Source organism: Orcinus orca, chromosome 2 (assembly GCF_937001465.1).
Source record: "Orcinus orca chromosome 2, mOrcOrc1.1, whole genome shotgun sequence".
In the NCBI taxonomy this organism is placed as follows: Eukaryota; Metazoa; Chordata; class Mammalia; order Artiodactyla; family Delphinidae; genus Orcinus; species Orcinus orca.
In genome coordinates, this window is record NC_064560.1 from 160,384,514 (window position 1) to 160,403,805 (window position 19,292).

Genomic DNA, 19,292 nt, shown 5'->3' on the forward strand with positions numbered 1-19,292 from the left:
GTGTTGCAGGATAACCTTGAATGTTTGGATGCAAGTCATAACCATGTGATAACTCTTGAGGGATTTAGAGGTCTGATGAAACTTAAGCACTTAGACTTGAGCTGGAATCAACTGAAAAAATCTGGCGATGAAATAAATATGTTATGCAAACACACCACAAGCCTTCTCACTCTGGATATTCGACATAATCCATGGCAAAAGGTATGAAACAGAAATGTTTATAAAAAAGCAAACAATCATTTTTATTTCAAAGCTGTTTTCTCACTACTATTCAAGAATAGCCAGAAATAGGCAAACTATCTTTGTCTCGCTAGAATTCCCTTAAGTATTTCATAAGTTGAATTTAGTGTAGTGATCAAGTGAATAAAATGTTACTATAAGAAAAGTCTTTAATTTCACATCAGACTTTTTTTGCAACCTCTAATAGTTTAAGAGTATTGTGGTTTTAAAAGTGTTAGATGTCACTGCCATTTGCACACCTTCAGAGAATTTTCATAGTGCAGTATAGCTCAGCATGCTAGAACCCTACTGTAATGAGGCATAGGAACCAAGAATAATAGAATACAGTGAGAGAAACATACTATTAAAGGGGGAAAAATTAACAAAAGCATGTTTACTTTTAAATTAACAATAGTATGTTTCTCTCACTGTATTCTATTATTCTTGGTTCCTATGCTTCACATTCCCTGATGAACCTGAATTATAAAGTCTTATTTATGTTGTTATAAAAGGAAATTTGATTGAACGCTATTCTTTCTCATCACAAAAATATGTAGATTCATGCTAAGAAATTTCAATATTCAATGATTATACTGAAGAGTATCTCCAAGTATTTAAAATAAGCCCCAAGTTTATAATTTCAAGACTATTCCTTTCCTTGCTTTTCAAAAATGTATATAGACTGTGTTCAACATTTTTAAAAGGGACTAAAGCATGATTGGTTCTTTTAAATTGGCCGTATTACGATGTTTATACTATTGTATTTCTCCTTTTTAGCTCAGTAAAATTGAAGAATATTTTTCTTTTGCCAAATCAGACTTCCTGAATGATCACAGTACAGCTATAGCCCTGTTGCCAAATTAAATGTCAAGAGCTGAAGATCTGTATTGGATCACCCATGGAGCTGACTAGCTAAATGCTGATCTAGATAAGCAGGAGGCACTGCAGTTGTTCTGTGAACACTTTTCACCACAGTCACTTTTCAACAGCTTGTGGGATTTCCTCTCTCCACAAGAGTAGAACTATCCACCTTCAAACAAAAAAGATTAATTCTTAAATATAATTTAATTTCAACTATTGTTTAAAGAATTAAGCCTTTATTTTTAGACAAATATAATAAAGTAGGAGATGCATAATTTGAATTATGTGGGAAGGAACAAAGAACTCCTTTCCATGTCATAGCACATGTAATATTTTGTAAAAATTAACTTTTGGTATTTTTCCCAAGCCAGCCACATTAAGACTGAGTGTTATTGGCAGATTAAAGACTCTTACTCAGTTAGATGGAGTCCTTATTTCTGAAGAAGAAGCAACAGCAGCTAAGAAATTTATTTCTGGGACAAAGATTACTCAGGTTGGATTTTACTGTTTAATATTTCTTGTTCTATTTAGAATATACAAATAATATTTCCCATACTCTTATTTTGTTATTGAGATTTTATATTCTCTCTTAGCATGCTAATAAAAAGATCAGTCTATAACAATCATATCACTTGAATTTTTTTTCTGTTTAAATGTATTCCATTTAAATACCAACTGGTTGTATGGATTCTCATCCCTGCACACTACCCCCAAAATACCTCTAGGGTAACTGTTTCTTTCCTAGTCAACCTGAACTCACCAGAGTCCTTTAGAACCTACATGAAAATAAGCAACTTTCTGTGGATAAGGTAAGCTTCGAGGCCTTGAGAAAGCATTTAGTAAATTATTTACCTAGTATTGATATTATATGTGTCTGGCTGAAAGAAAACAAAACCTATTAACTTAGGGAAGGGGAAATACCTATATTATCCAGATTAAGAACGCTACTTTGGCCAAAGTAGCTTCAACATCCTAAATATCTCCACTCTAGTTATCTAGCTATTTACTTTTTGTGGAATATTTGAATATTAATTCCTTAATGCAATGTTTAATTTTGTATCTGTTCAAAGTGAAGGAAAGAAACTCTTTTGTTGATAAGAATATAATTAACTCCTGAAGAAGAGTTGGGGATTTATCCTACCAGAAATCAAAACTTACTAAAATCCTGTAAGACAATGTGGAATTGGAAGAGTTAGACAAATAGACCAATACAACAGAGTATAAAGACCCAGTGTAGACCCACACATACCTGGAAACTTGATAAATAACAGAGCTGCCTGTACAGATCAGGGAGCTAGTCAATAAAAGGCACTGGAACAAGTGCATTAAGGCTTTCACTACAAAAAGCAAAACCAAAAATGTTTTAGAAGAAAAGATCAGAGATTATCATTATAACCTTGAATGAGGGAAGAATTTATTATGCAAGAAACAAAGAGCATATACTATAAAAGGTTAGATTTGTCTATGTTAAAATTAATACATCTATTCCTCAAAGGGCAGAAAGTGAAAAGACAAGCTATATACTGGGAAAAGAAATTTGAAACACATCTGACAAAAAATATTCTTTATATATCCAAAATATATCAGGAAAAAGACAACCAATCAAACAGAAAACTGAGCAAAACATTTAAACAGACACTTCACTGGAGAGGAAATCAGAACAGCCAAACAACTTAGGAAAAGATGCTCTACCACATTAATACTCAAGAAAATAAACATTAAAACTTAAATGATCTACCAATTTATGGCCACTACTGGGGGGAAAAAAACCCTTGACAATATCAAGTTTTAGCAAAGGTTTGAAGTAAAGGTTCCAATTGGTACAACCATCTTGGATAACAAATTGGCCCTATCTAGTAAAGCTAAATATATACATACCCTAAACCTAGCAAGTTATATACTCTAAAGAAACTCTTGCATATATATACCAAGAGTCATGCACAAGAATACTTATGATAGCAATGCTTATAACAGCAAAAAACTGAAATCAGCTCAATGTTCATTGATGGGAGAATTGATAAGGAAATATTATATAGCAATGACATATGAATGAACTACAGCTACAGGAAGAAGCATAGAAGAATCTCATGGATATAATACTGAGCAAAAAAGCAAGTCATAGAAGAATATAAACATATTCAATTTACATAAAATTTGAATATGTATAAGACTAATATTTTATTTATGGATATAAACATAAGTCTATAAAGAAAGAAAGTATGATAGATACAAAATTTGAGATCAATTGAATGCTTCTTAGGGAATTGATTCACTTGAGATGAGTGATGGCTTCCAAGGAGAAGGAGAGAAAAAAAGATTAGGATGGGGCACCCAGGGAGCTTCTAGGGTAGTAGGAATATTCTGGCTCTTAAACTGGTTTCATGATGGATTATATGGTGTTTGTTTTATAATAATCCTTTCACAGTTTTATAAATATTATTTTGTGGTTAAATGTCTGCTAAAACAAAAAAATGAGTGAGATATATAAAGTATATCCATATACTGAAAACATTTTAAGGTAAAGAAAATGTCATATTTTAAAAGTATTCATTGGGCCGCTCATCTAGGAAACAATTCTTTTAACTATATATATATGGACCTCTCTGTGCTATTTCCTTTATGTGTTTTTCGTTTTATTAGTTATCTCTCTTACGGCATTCTAGTACTAAAGAGGAGAGATCACGGATTCTTAGTATATGGCCTTCTGCCAAAATTCTGACACAGATTTCAAAATTAGGACCACATTCACATCTGAGTGGAAACTGGTACTTGAAGGTAAAGACAATTTATTAAACCTAATATAAAAATTTAATTGATTTTTTTAGTCAGCTTTGGCCTTTGTATCATAACGAGGGCATAGATAGGTAATGGGCAGAAAACTGGAAGAGCTAAATTAAAAGTAAAAGAGAAGTCAAGTCATGAGTAGTTATGTCACAGGGGCTAGAACTCAGCAGTGGTCACTACAGAACAGGAAATTTAGGATAAAGGTACACTGCAAAACCAAAGGGTAGATTCTGAGAATATATCAAAATAAACAAGAAAACTTTAAAGCTCAGAGCCAGAGACCAAGCCAAAAATTTGGATGGCAAGGTAAAAGGGATCAAGAATCCTGGCAAGAGAATGGAGGAACTGGTCAGAATTCAGCCAAGGCTAAGGGAAAAGTTATGGAGCACTAGCAGCTTCTTGCTCAAGAAGCACCCTTTTACCTCTTGCCAAAGATAGAAACTGGGCTAAGAGAATCTGACCCTTGAAAATGGAAGATATTAATGGCATTCTTTTTATTACAGAATATACATAGATATTTAGTTGTGATGCCGGCTCTGTGATAGTCTTAGCTGACTCCACAGGGAGTTGTGAAATTAGAATGGCCCTTTAAATCTGTCCCAAGTTGGGCTGAGATGGCCAGGCCTTTCTTTCCTTTCATCATTGGATGTGGGCCAACGTGGGAAGGAGCATGACCTTGGACAAGGCAGCTCTCTGCTGCTGATGCTGTCCCTGAAGGGACTGACAGTTGAAGGCTTTCTGCCAACAGCACTTGCAGCAACTGGGACAAGTCCTTCACTGCTGGGAATCTGACTGGCACAGCTCAGTGTCTGTAATACCATATAAGTCCCTCTGAGTTATAATCTTGTCAAATTTTACTTTTCCGTAAACTAAGAGCTTTGCAATATCTTTAGTTCCTAGAGGACTTTTTATGTTACTTACCACATTTGAATTATTTCATTAGCCTTTTTATCTTATAACATTGAAGTTATTGATGTCATCCAGAAGCAACATATAATGTGAATTATTCTACAGATAACTGCCTTAAATTTAGATGGGCAACATCTTTTTAAAATCACAAATTTAGAAAAATTGGAAAATTTGAAGTGGGCATCATTCAGCAACAATAATCTCACTAAAATGGAAGGCTTGGAATCTTGTGTTAACCTGGAAGAGCTCACATTAGATGGAAACTGCATCTCAAAGATAGAAGGTAAGGTATTAGAGAATTTTAAAGTCTTAAAATATGAATGTCTAATTAACAAGAGCAAAAAGTGAATAACACTGAGGATAGAATTTCTGAAGAGGAAGGTCTTCAGAGAATTTCCAAGAAGGTTTGGAGTAGAGTATTCTAAACACCTCTTTAGTGGGATCTGTGACTGACTGCTATATATAATGAGCCCAACTAGCTGCCTTCCCTCCCCTCTCTTAACCAGTGTTTACCATCTATTACCAAACTTAGCACATTACAAACTAGTCAGTGTTCAAAATCTGTACCATTGAGTAAATAAATGAAAGAATGAGGTGTGCTTTTGAAAAAGATAAAGCAGCTCAGTTCATTTTTCAAAATATGGAATTAAGGTTACATTTGGAAATTTGAAGACTTTCAACAAAATGAACATTTTATACTGGAGGTTGAAAATCAGATGTACTATATAAACTTTTACTGGGATCCACATACAAGTACAAATTAAGCAGCTTTATTAATGCCTGCATAAGTGTACACACACACACATCATGCATACTTATCTAGGTATAATACATTTCTGGATGTGCATTTTGGTAACAAGGCTGTCCTTGTCAAGGAGAGAAGGTAGGAATTGAAAATCATGCCTGAGAAAGAGACTTAATTTACACTTTATTAGCTTTTGAATTGTTTTTAGCATGTGTGTACTACCTTTTTCATAAAATAGAAAATTTTACTTTAAAAAATTACATATGCAAAAGCAAGTATTAAAAACAGCATGTATAACATTTGTTATACTTCATTTTAATGGCTGTTAACAATAGTTTCTAAAAATTGCTTGATCATAAGAATCACTTAGGATACTTATTGAGTATATAGATCCACAGGCCTCTCCTCTGTAGATTTTAGCTAAGTAAACAGTGCGGGGGGGTTGGGGGTGGGGGGGCGGAGGTGTAGGTCAGGCATCTGTGTTTACAACTATCACTAGTCTCCATTCCCATACAATAGGGTGTTAATTTTGCTATGTATGTAACAATTGAGAACCCTATTTCCTTTTTATTCCCCTCCATAAGCCTACTGAAGGGAAAACTCCTTCAACCTGTATTTTCCCTATACCCACTTTTCAAACATAACTACCCCACTAAACTTTAACAGATATTTATCTTCTTTTTTCCAAACATAGATAAGCTTAATATGCATTTAAGGATTTTTGCTTTGATACTACATCCTAACTTGCCCTAGATTGATTTGCTTTCAGCATTTCGTAGTCCCATGATAAAGGCTGGTGTGAAAGGGGTGCATGAATAAAATTTATTGAGGACTGATTATTTATTTGCCAAAAGCTATAACTGATACTTTTCAAATGCCATTCTGTTTAATTCCATAACCGTTAGAAGTAGATTTCAGTATATCCATTTCATGGATGAAGAAAATTTGTCTCAGAGGTTACATAATTTTACATAATTTACCTATGGTCCCAAATCTAGTGTGAAACCAACATTTGAAACCAGTTCTAACTCCAGAGTTCTTATCTGTCAACTGCACCATCCTACCTACAGTTATAAAGTGTCTACAGCACATAATGTACATAGGGGGTTAGATTGTGGTGAGAGGAAGCATTTTCTAAAGTTCTGTCTTAGACTGCTTTCAAGCATACAAAGGTAGAATTAGGTTCTTTTTAATACAAATGATGACACAGTAAGGAATACTTTCCAGAGTGTTGTATTCTAGTTCCTTACCCTTAATGTTTTACAATGGGGGTTGGTGATTATTTTGAGCTTTGTAAAGTAGAGTTTTATATTATTGTGATGGTGAAAACCTTAATTAATTACATAATTTAAAGGTTATTTGAAAGCTTAATTCAGTATTTCCTATACAATACCTTCCCTTAACACCTAAAAAAAATGTGTCTACTTGGAAATCCAAAATTGGAATTTAATATATTATCTAGTACACATTTTATTCTTCTTTAACAAAAGGAAAAACAATGATGGTTAATACTATAAAATCTGTAAAGCCATTTGAACTTAGAAAAAGAGAAACAGTAAAACAACCAGCCAGGTGTTTTTTAAATTAACTTTTCAGTGCTGTCTGAATCTTTTCTTGAATTTGCTTATTTTTCTAGGCATTTCCAAGCTGACTAAATTAACCCGCCTCAGCATAAATAATAATCTCCTCACTGGTTTGGAAAAGCATACTTTTGATAACATGCTTCATCTTCATTCCCTTTCTCTTGAGAACAACAAAATCACTTCATTGAGTGGTTTACAAAAAGCTTTTACACTAATTGAATTATACATAGGCAATAACTATATTGCTCTCAATCAGGAGATCTACAATTTAAAGGTGACTCTCTGGAGTACTAATGTTTTTGGTTTTCTAAATATTTTCTTATTTCTTTATACTATGAAAGTAATGCATGTTTACTGTACAGAATTTGGAAAATATAGAAAAATGTAAGGAAGAAAATAAAAATCAAGAAAAATGTATTTGATGTCCATTTCCTACCATTGGGACTTGCAGTGGCCTCTTTCCTTTTGCTGATACCATATTGCTAGGGCTTTATCTCCTACCAAAAACTTATGTCCATTTCCCATCTTTCCTTACTTGCAGCCTTATCCTCATTGTATTCCCCCAATACAACTACTTCTAGAGCTGCAGAGTCAACCTAATCAACAACAGCAACAAAACAAACCATTTTACATTATAGATGAGGATTAGTTTTACTCCCTCTTGTCTTAACCTCTCCCATCCATATCTACTCAGGGCCCTTCCTTCACAACAAACGTCTTATCTAATAAGGAAGCACATTTTCCCTTAAGATGAATTCTGCTACTCTCTTACAAGGCAGAAGCACTTCAGTTTTATCCCTCATCAGAAGACTGTTTTTCATTGTTTCATTTCACTGTTGTATCTGTATACACACATACTATTTAACAGATCATTATTCCATAAACAAAGTATATGTTTTAAACTTTGCTAAGTTTCTTTGCAAATCTTTATCATGGGTAATACATTTAGCACCAGCATCCAAAAAGGGATTCTGATCATATAATGTAGACCACTGAAATACCGCACAAAATTAGACCTTAACAGTATGAAAGTATAATGCTTGCACTAAACAGCAGCATACTTAAAAGCACTCAAATCACTATGAAATGATAGAGTAATTTAATATTAAAATTCAAGGATGATTAAACTCTTAAGGGGAAAAAAACTTGTTAGAGTGAGATATATATGTATATCACTTTAAATGTATGTATTTTTATTACCAGGGTTTATGCAACCTGGTCATTCTAGACATGTATGGAAACATTATTGTATGGAATCAAGAAAACTACCGGTTGTTTGTAATATTTCATCTTCCAGAACTGAAAGGTCTGGATGGAATCTCAATTGTAAGTTGTTTTATTGACTCATAGCATTTGGTCCAGGCTTCATATTAATATATCCATAGGCCATAATCATTTTGAATGTTGCTTTATCACTAGTATGTTACCCAAACTTATTATGCTTATTAAAATCTAGGTCTCCAAAGCACATTTTAGATCTGGGTTTTAATTGTTTAAATTGAGGTAGTCTGGGAGGGAAGATGCTGCGTACATTTGCACCCACTGAATTCAGTGCCTAACAAATTTATGAGACAGGATAGGAGAAACTGCCCTGGACCCCTACCGTCCTCTTGGGCCTAAAAACAGCTTCCTGTTACCTGGAAAAATACAGTTGTTAAGATTTAAGAAAAACATATTTGAACCAAAAAATGGTATGTCAACATTACTAGTAAACTATACTAGTAAAAAATAACTTTTTATACTGTGTAAAAAATAACACAGAACATAGGACTGAATATGAAAGCAATATTTGGAAACTTGGATTCTATAACTAGTAAGTTCATACAGGGCTCCTGATTTCCATGTAACAGGATAAGTGCAAAACAAATGGGTGAAGAATAAAAAGGTTCCCTGTGTAACATTGCCTAGCCCCTGTCAGACAATAAAACTCATCAAATTTCTAGGAAACTGAGAGATAGTTCATGATTATTTGGGACTTTGAGGTGCTCTGAGAAAATTACTAATTCTAACCCTGATTTTTTTCAGGGCCCTTCTCAGAATGAAGAATCAAAAATATTCTCCCCCAAACACAAACAATTCTCTAGAATCTTGTATACTGGGTTTTATTTAGGTGTTGGCTTTCATTGAGGGACGTTTTAAAAACAGTCTCATGAAACTAGTACTGTATGTGCTCCAATGGTGGTGTTGAGTATCTTATCCTTCCTATCTCTCTGTGCCCTCATTTGAAGGGCCACCTGAGAAAGTGCTTTTAGAAGTCAGTGTAGGAAAACCTTTCCCCCCTGAGGAAAAGTTATGCTGTCCTCACTGACAATGAGTATTTTTAAACTATTTTCCTTTTCACTTTGACTACCTAAAAGCTCAGGGCCACATTTATGGTTCAATGACAGAAACCCTGTAGGACTTATGGTCTATCTGTCCCTATCCCCAGTTTTGATCTATTTAACTTACATCATCCTCAGTCTTGATCTTCACTATTTATTATTTGCATTTTACTATTTGAGTATATGTTCCTCCTGTAAGCTGCCATAAATTCTTTGTGGAATGAGGTAGAATATAAATATATGAATTAATAATGGACATGAAGACTAGATTGAATAATTTAGACTTTAATTGAGAGGTAATGGGAAGGCATTGAAGATTTTTGAATTGGGGAATAACATTTTGAAAACCATATATTAGGAAATTTAACAGCAGTGTTTAAAGTGATTGATGAAAAACCAATAGGACGCTATTAGCGTGGTCTACATGTGAGGTAATGAGAAACTGAAATAAACCAAGGGGAAGTGGTTTTAAAAATGGAGAGCTGAAAGGTAGGAGAAATACTGGGAAGAATTGACAGAACTTGGCAACCAATTAAATTTGAAGGACGAGGAAATGGAAGAATAAAAGATGTCTACAAGACTTGAGTCTATTCCACTAAGAGATATCATAACAGAAATATGATTACAGGAAGAAAAGCATTTTCAGGAATAAGATGATTAGTGTTAGACACATGAAGAAAGCTGATAATTAAAACCAAAAGGATATAACATTGACTAAGGAAAGAGAGTAAAGAAAGTAAAGAAATCCAAGTGAGCCTTTAATACTTCCATTTAGGAAATGTAAAGAGGAAAAGAAGCCACCAAAAGTAGACACAGAGGGAAGTAGAAGAGCAATATAATCCTAGAGTGTTTGAGAGGTAAATGGACCTGGACTTTAGAAATGACATAGTCTAAATCCTTTATTTTATCAATGAGCGCAAAGAACTCCAGAGAATTTAAATGACATTCCAAGTGACATGACTTTTTAATGGTAAAGTATGGACAGCTGAGCCTCACTCTGTGCCCAAGGCTCCATGGATATATAATCATACCAGGAAGTAAGGGAGTGGTACTGGAAGTTCCAACCCTCTAATCATGGTTGCTGCCCCTGGCAACCAGCCCCCATTCTTAAGGACTTTCCAAAAGTCATCTTGTTAAGATACTCAGACTGGTTGAAAGGAGCTTGTCATAAATAGCAACACAGTCCTTTCACCTTTATGGCTCTGGACCTATTTCAGAAACCGAAAACAAAAAACCAAATATTATAATAAAAGATGCCCCTATGGCTCTTATATAGGAAATTATGAAGGTTTGAGGAGCTATGTGCCAGGAACAGTAGACAAAGACCAAATATAAGTTTCTTATTATAAATCACAATATCACAGCTCATGCTCTGGCCTTTGAACACAGATCCTTTACAGCAAAATGATCAGAAAATTCAAAATATATTGGAATATTACTGTAATCCCATTCAGTAATTATCCAGTCCATAATCATATAGAAATGTCTCTCCCAGTGAGGCCACTCAGATTTGCAGGTTTCCATTGGAGACTTTGTCAGGTTCCAAAAGCAGGAGTGGTCTCAAAACACATAGCTTAATCCTTTCTTCAGGCATCTGATATAATTGAACTGAGACAATATCATCTCTTGCTCTGAACCCCTTTTGAGGTAATATAATATTGGATTTCCTCATTACATAATCTATTTATTAATTCCTTTACCCGTAAGTGCCCTTCCCTGTTCTCTCCATTTATACCCATACTTTTCCACCTTTGGAAGGGATATTAGATTCAGCCACTGTGCTGGTCTAGTCTAGCATATACCTCCCCTCAGTCCACCCCACTTCAGATAGGACAAGGTTATATAGGTGCAAAACTAGTGGGCTATTTTTGCCACCAGGAAATACAGATACATTCACTGTTAACCCCAGTTTTGCCAGATGGGGTGAAGGTAAAACCTACCCCCATCAGGCCTTTAGGAATCCTGACAAAAGGCTTAAAAACATAGTTTCTCGCTTAGGAATTATCCCTGTTTCCAGTATTTGTAGTTGTAGCTGTGGTCCTGTGGCCACTGCATCAGGTAGAAAAAAAATTTGAGGTGATGTGAGGAAGAATGAAAGAAAAAATATAATGGTTATACCAGCATCATCCTTCTTTCGCAAGAATTGCATAGTCATATCAGCATCCTTGCCCCATCCCCCAGATGCACCAGAAAAACAGAAGTCTATCCAGCGGGGACCCTCCTTTAGCCCCCATTCATGTTCACACTGAGTATGAGCACTCTTAGGAAGGTATTTAAGCCAGCCCATCATGCTTTTATCTCCCCCCGCATTTTAGACAACCAATGTTTTAATTGCCCATTCTAGTTCTCTATTGAACTACTACTCTGAGGGGGATATCTTTCTGCCCACTGTTAGACATTATGGGCTGTTCAGTGTGTTCCTTGGTCTGAAGAAATAAGTCAACTGTCCAGATTGGTGCAATATCTTCTGTTCCAGTTCTTTTATAGCATTATGTGCATTTGCATTTACACTGGGTAAGCAAATCCCAGTCCAGAGTCAGTATCTATTCCTGTCAAGACCCATTTGTAGTCCCCCAGGGCTACCAGCCTCAGTCTGACTTGCCAGCTATATTCAGGGCCTTCCCACAGGGAAATCTGCCACATAGCCATCTGCAGTCTCTGTCTCTTTTGCTGGCAGACAGAACAGTTCTTATTGGCATTTAGTGCCTCAGAGGGTGCAAGAGGAATATGTCTAGATTCAGCCCATCTCCGCACTGCTGTAGACCCCCAATGTCCACCTATTTTATAGACCCAGGTGGCCACCTTAAGTGAGCATATGGGCATATCTGCTTGTCAATTCCAATCACCTTCCAAAATGGGAAGAGAGTTCAGATGGGCATCAATGTGTCCTACTTTAATGTACACCTCAAATTTCCATAAGGCTGTGCCCCATATGGGCATCTTTTTAATAGGTCAGTTTTCCATTGCCCTCCTGCCTGACCATATGGCCAGGCCAGGAACAGTAGATGAAGGTTTCTTATTATTATCTCAGTAACACACCAGAGGACTCACCACAGTGTCATTCCTCAGGTCCCAAGGTCCCTAGGTGGTCTGCCTTCTTCTCTGCACCTTTCAGTCTCCTATATTTATTTTATATATAATATCCAAGGGTTTAGCTGTACTTAGTAGGAAATAGGGAGAAATGAGGCTATTCCATTTTGACCTGGAACCAAAGAATTAATGTCATTTAGTCATCTGTAAGAGAGAACCTCACTTTCTAAATATCCTCATATACAGGAACCACCAGAGATTGAGTGTGCAAAAGATTTGTTTGGTGGCAGACTTACTTCTGACATGATTGCTGAACGACAAGGACATTCAAACTTCACCCAAATGCAAGAACTAAACTGGACTTCATCATCCATCAGGTACAATCATTTTATTCTATGCTATTTGATATTATAATATATAGTTATTATTATTTTTCTAAGGTTTATAATTTATACATCTTATCCAAATATAACCAGTAATTCAGAAAATCATCTACACTACTTCACAATCTCATACTAACTTTACCATCTTTGAATTGCATTAATAACTTTTATTATCACACACTATGATTAAAAATGTCATCAAGCTCTTTCTAAGACCTTATATTTCCCTTTTCTTTTACAATCAAGCTTTTAAAATTAGAACATACTAGGTTTGCTCCTCACATTGTACCACTCTAATCCAATGCTCTCTGGCTACCACTGCCACCATTCCTCTGATGCTGTTCTCATGAATGTTATCATTGTCCTCCTGTTTAATAAATCCGTTTCTCTTCTTTTTCTATTCTGCACTCTTCACAGGCAGACATCTTTAGCCATAGTTTTAATTTATGACAATGACCCCCTAATTTACCCCAAATCTAGCCTCCTAATTTGAATATTCGATTGCTCTCTAGATAGCATTTAGGAAACAACATTCACCTGTTGTCGCCCAAGCCAAAAATCTAGAGTCCACTCTCTCTCCTTTGTCCTCCATTTTTTTGTTTGTTTGTTTGTTTGTTTTTTTGCGGTACGCGGGCCTCTCACCGCTGCGGCCTCTCCCATTGCGGAGCACAGACTCCGGACCCGTAGGTTCAGCGGCCACGGCTCACGGGCCCAGCCACTCCGTGGCACGTGGGATCCTCCCGGACCGGGGCACGAACCCGCGTCCCCTGCATCGGCAGGCAGACCCCCAACCACTGTGCCACCAGGGAAGCCCTTGTCCTCCGTTTTTAATTAATCACTACATTCTATAGAGTCTGTGTCTTAAGTATGTGTCATAGTTCCCCCCTTCTTTCCATAGTCATTGCCCTTGTCCTAGGTTGGGGAATTAACTAATTTAGAAACTGTTTTTTTTTTTGTCTTATACAACCTTACCTGCAAATTCATCTATTATCCATACCGCCTTCTAAGATGCAAGTTTTATCAGATCACTTCCCTTCTCAACATTGTTCAATGTCTTTCCACTGTCTACAGAATAAAATTTTAAATCTCTTTGTACAACATAGAAGGCCCTTCCTTTTTTATTATAGTTTTTCTGAATCCCATTTCTTGAGGACACAGACAGTGACTTTCATATTTGTTGTAGCCTTTCCAAACATATTGTCTGCACTTAGGAAACAAACTAATGAAAACATGTCAAAAGAATAAATGACTTTTAATGTATAAAGTGTATCATAATTATAACTTCAGGGGTGAGCATTTCTTTAAAGGTGTGGTAGGCACAGCCAAGGAAACCATCAACAAAATGAAAGGACAACCTACTGAATGTGAAAAAGTATTTGCAAATTAAATATATGACCAACAAGAAGTTAATATCCAAAATATATAAACAGACAATACAATTCAACATCAAAAAAAAAAAAAACAACCAACCTGATTAAAAATGGGCAGAAGAGATCTGAATTGACATTCCCCAAAGAAGACATACAGATAGCCAACGGGCACATGAAAAGATGCTCAACATCGTTTATCATCAGAGAAATGCAAATGAAAACCACAATGAGGGCTTCCCTGGTGGCGCAGTGGTTGAGAGTCCGCCTGCCGATGTAGGGGACACGGGTTCGTGCCCTGGTCCGGGAGGATCCCACATGCCGTGGAGCGGCTGGGCCTGTGAGCCATGGCCATTGAGCCTGCGCATCTGGAGCCTGTGCTCCACAACGGGAGAGGCCACAACAGTGAGAGGCCCGCTTACCGCAAAAAACAAACAAACAAACAAACAAAAAACACAATGAGATATCATCTCACACTTGTCAGAATGGCTATCATCAAAAAGACCACAAACAACAAATGTTGACGAGGATGTGGAAAAAAAGGAACTCTCATATACTGTTGGTAGAAATGTAAATTGGTACAGCCACTATGAAAAACAGTATGGTTTCTCAAAAAAACTAAAAATAGAACTACCATGTGACCCAGCAATTCCACTCCTGGGAAAAAATGAAAACACTAATTCAAAAAAGATACATGCACCCCAATGTTCATAGCAACATTATTTACAATTGCCAAGATATGGAAGAAACCTAAGTGACCATAAACAGATGAATAAAGAAGATGTGGTATATACATATAAAATGGAATAGTACTCAGCCACAAAAAAGCAGGAAATTTTGTTTTTGCTATTTGCAACAACATGGATGGACATGGAGGGTATCATGCTAAGTGAAATATGTCAGACAGAGATAGACAAATACTGTATGATATTACTTATATGTAAAAAATAAACTATGAATATAACAAAAAAGACTCACAGATATAGAGAACAAACTAGTGGTTACTAGTGGGGAGAAGGAAGGGGGTGAGACAAGATAAGGGTAGGAGATTAAGAGGTACAAACTACTATGTATAAAATAAATAAGCCACAAGGATATACTGTACAACACAGGGAATATAGCCAGTATTTTATAACAAATATAAATGGAATATAATCTTTAAAAATTGTGAATCAGTATGTTGTACACCTGAAACTTAACATGATATTGTATATCAATTATACCTCAATTAAAAGAATATATAAATGAAACAAATTGGGATATATGAAAAAAAGAAGTGTTTAGAACAAGGTGATTAAGCTTTATGCTCTTCTCCCTCATAGCTCAAAGGAAGGTAAAACACTTTTAAAGCTGTGGACTAGGAATCAAGCATTCTGACCAATTACCAAAACATCCTTACAAGGTGGAATGCCATAAAAGTTTTCAGGAGATTCCACAGAAAACTCTGTTTTCAAAGAAATTACCTACTTTCTCCTTTTCTTTCCTATCCCAAACCCCTTCCTGGCATTTCAGAAATAACCTATTTCATATATATCCTCTGCAGTTTACAACCTGAAAATCTTATGGTTTACCATATCAACTTCACTATGACTTCATGAACATGTATGGAATTATAAAGAAATTGGAAATGTTTATTTTTAACGTTTCTTTTATGATAGTTCTATATTTATGTGATAATAGACATGTTTTTTTAAGTCAATGAAATTGTATGTCATTTTCTTACACATGTACCCAACAAAAATGTGTATTTATCTGATCATTTGGCCCATATATTTTATTTTTTTAAACTTTACTTTTTATTTATTTTTAAAAATAAATAAATAAATTATTTATTTATTTTTGGCTGCTTTGGTTCTTCGTTGCTGTGCGTGGCTTTCTCTGTTTGCAGCGAGCAGGAGCTACTCTTTGTTGCAGTGCGCGGGCTTCTCATTGTGGTGGCTTCTCTTGTTGCAGGGCAAGGGCTTTAGGTGCGTGGGCTTCAGTAGTTGTGGCACGTGGGCTCAGTAGTTGTGGCTCGTGGGCTCTGGGCGCAGGCTCAGTAGTTGTGGTGTACAGGCTTAGTTGCTCTGTAGCATGTGGGATCTTCCTGGACCAGGGCTCGAACCTGTGTCCCCAGCATTGGCAGGTGGATTCTCAACCACTGCGCCACCAGGGAAGCCCTGACGCATATATTTTATATTAAGGCAATTCTTTTCCATAGAATTTGTCAGATCAGATCTTTTAAAAACGCCTTTGGGGTTACACATGAGAGATTCACCAATATAATTTGCCTGTTAAAATTATAACTGTATTTACTCTGTCTAAATTCAGAACTGTGGATTTGATTCCAGTTGACCAATTTAGAAATGTGTGTAATGTGAATCTACAGAACAATAATCTTACCTCATTCAGTGGATTAATCTATCTGCCTAACGTGAAGGTGAGTCACTCACAAATTTTCTTTTTTTCTTTCAAGGTTTTCAGTGCAAGTTGTAATCTTCTTTACTTTGGGCTAAAATGTATATTCATGTCATTAAAGAAGAGAAATTAGTTTTCTGAAAGTATTTTTTCACCAAGAAAAAAAGCATTACTTCCCAAAGTTATTTCAGTTGATCTCAATTTTATGCGATTGTCTTATAAGCAGTGAGTCTTCCTGTCTAATAGGAGATGGGATGGAAGGCTGCCTCTGTAGTGAGTGAAGTTGGAGGATACTGTGGTTCTCAAAGCAGCCTCATCGCCTCCTGTCCTACAGCTTTGAGCCATCTACTAATGCCTTTTAAACTTAGGGAAATAACGATCTCTCCAACTAGAGTTATTTCATCTAAATAAGGCTTGGAGAAGTCAGGAGTACAGATTGAGAAAGTTGAGCAACTTTCTAGGTCTCCATTATTTTGTTTGAAATGGTGTATTTTTCAGCATGTGAGATGATAAAAAACACATTCAAAGCCAAATCCAGACAATTTAGGACATAAAAATTTGTCATTTTTAACACTAATATATTAAATTATGTTGTATAGCCAAAGATATATTTACAGCATCATTCCTATGTTAATATCTGATTAATAATGGATTCCTTCTGTAGGTCTTATGCCTCAACTATAATCATATTGAATCAATCATGCCCCGACTAAAGCCTCAGACTCACTTGACCAATAGACAACTACTCTACCAGAAAGTGCCTTCAAGTGGCTATGGGCAGCAAGGAACTTCAAAAATAAACAGGTATTATTCTTTTTTTTTACAACTATAAATAATTTTGGTTGGGAATTTAAAAAGCAGTTAGTCACATTAATGACAGCAGTACGTACATTTAGCTTATTTTAATACTTAATTTAATAGCTACATGCCAAAAATAAACTTCACAAATAAAAAGATACCAAAATACTTCTTTGTTATTGTTTTTTCCCAGCCTTCTCCATTTCATACTTATATTGTATGATAAATAAATTTCATTTTATTGCTAAGTAGTATTCCATTATATGACAAGTTGTTTATCTTTTATCATTGATGAACATTTGGGTTGTTTCCAGTTTGAAGCTATTTTGATTAAAGTTGCTATGAAAATTTATACCCCTCCTTTATATTGGAGACTACTCAGATTTGTTTTTTAACAGCTTTACTGAAGTACAGTTTACTTACCATATTCACTCATTTTAAGTGTATAATTTTTACTAAATTTATAGAATTGTGCAATTACTACCTACTGCAGTACAGTTTTAGAACATTTCCATCACACAACAGAGAGATGCCTTGTGTCTATTTGGAGTCAATTCCCTTTTGCACCTCTAGGTCCAAGATACCACTAATCTACTTTCTAGAGAGTTATGTTTTCCAGACATTTTATATAAATGGAATAATATAATATGTGGTCTTTTGCATTTGACTTCTTACACTTAGCATAATGTTTTTGAGATTCATCCATGTTATAGCATCTATTAGTTCATTCTTTTTTTATTGCTGAATATGTTGGGCATTCCATTGTCTGAATATATTCCACATCATGTTTATCTATTCACCAGTTGATAGACATTTGGACTGGTCCCACTTTGGTGTTGGTATGAATAATGATGCTATAAAGATTTGTGTAGAAGTATTTGTATGTGCTCATGTTCACATTTCTCTTGAGTAGACACCTAAGAGTGAAATTCCTGAGTCGTATGGTAATTTAATGTTTAACTTTTTAAGAAACTGCCACACTGTTTTCCAAAGTGGTTGCACCACTTTACATTACCAAAAATTTTTGAAGGTTCTAATTTCCCCACATCCACACCAACACTTGTTGTCTGTGTTTTTGATTACAGCCATTCTAGTGGAGTTAAAGAAGTACCTTATTGTGGTTTTAATTTGCTTTTTTTTTCTTTTTTGTGGTATGCGGGTCTCTCACTGTTGTGGCCTCTCCCGTTGCGGAGCACAGGCTCCGGACACGCAGGCTTAGCGGCCATGGCTCACGGGCCCAGCCGCTCCGCGGCATGTGGGATGCTCCCGGACCAGGGCACGAACCCGTGTCCCCTGCATCGGCAGGCGGACTCTCAACCACTGCACCACCAGGGAAGCCCCCATTAGCCATTATTATATCTTATTTGTGACTGTTTAAATCTTTTGCTTATTTTTCAATTATGTTGTTTGGTTTTTTATTACTGAGTTCTTTAAATATTCTGGATACAAGCCCTTTATCAAATAAATGATTTACAAGTATTTTCTCTCAATGTGTGGCTTGTCTTTTTATTTTCTTAAACAGTGTCTTTTAAAAGAATTTTAATTTTGATAAAGTCCAATTTATCAACTTTTTCTTTTACAGATTATGATTTTGTTGTTGTACCTAAGAACTCTTTGCCTAACCTAAGTTCACAAAGATTTTCTCATATATTTTCTTCAAAAAAATTTTTTTCCTCTTACATTTAGGACTATGATCCATTTTGAGTTTATTTTTGTACACGTTGTGAGGTAAAATGTGAGGACTAAATCCATCTTTTTGCACGTGTATATTCATTTGTCCCAGCACCATTTGTTTAATATACTATCCTTTCCCCCACTGAGTTGCCTTGGTACCTTTGTTGAAAAGCAATTGATCATAAATATAAAAGTTTGTTTCTGGACTCTTAATTCTATTC

General features: G+C 35.6%; 2 protein-coding genes across 3 annotated transcripts in view; one reads left to right on the top strand and one right to left on the bottom strand.

Moving 5' to 3' along the window:
- The window catches only part of RTN1 (reticulon 1), a 413,685-nt gene that overhangs the window by 337,951 nt on the left and 56,442 nt on the right, over positions 1-19,292 (bottom strand). The gene's annotated exons all lie outside the window — the stretch shown is intronic.
- Positions 1-19,292, top strand: part of LRRC9 (leucine rich repeat containing 9) — a 114,428-nt gene that overhangs the window by 64,689 nt on the left and 30,447 nt on the right. The window contains exons 18-26 of the mRNA XM_049706427.1: positions 10-201; positions 1,448-1,573; positions 3,721-3,855; positions 4,879-5,056; positions 7,155-7,375; positions 8,305-8,427; positions 12,699-12,829; positions 16,513-16,621; positions 17,264-17,403. Coding sequence (XP_049562384.1) covers positions 10-201; positions 1,448-1,573; positions 3,721-3,855; positions 4,879-5,056; positions 7,155-7,375; positions 8,305-8,427; positions 12,699-12,829; positions 16,513-16,621; positions 17,264-17,403 — 1,355 coding nt within the window. The remainder of the gene's footprint in view (positions 1-9; positions 202-1,447; positions 1,574-3,720; positions 3,856-4,878; positions 5,057-7,154; positions 7,376-8,304; positions 8,428-12,698; positions 12,830-16,512; positions 16,622-17,263; positions 17,404-19,292) is intronic.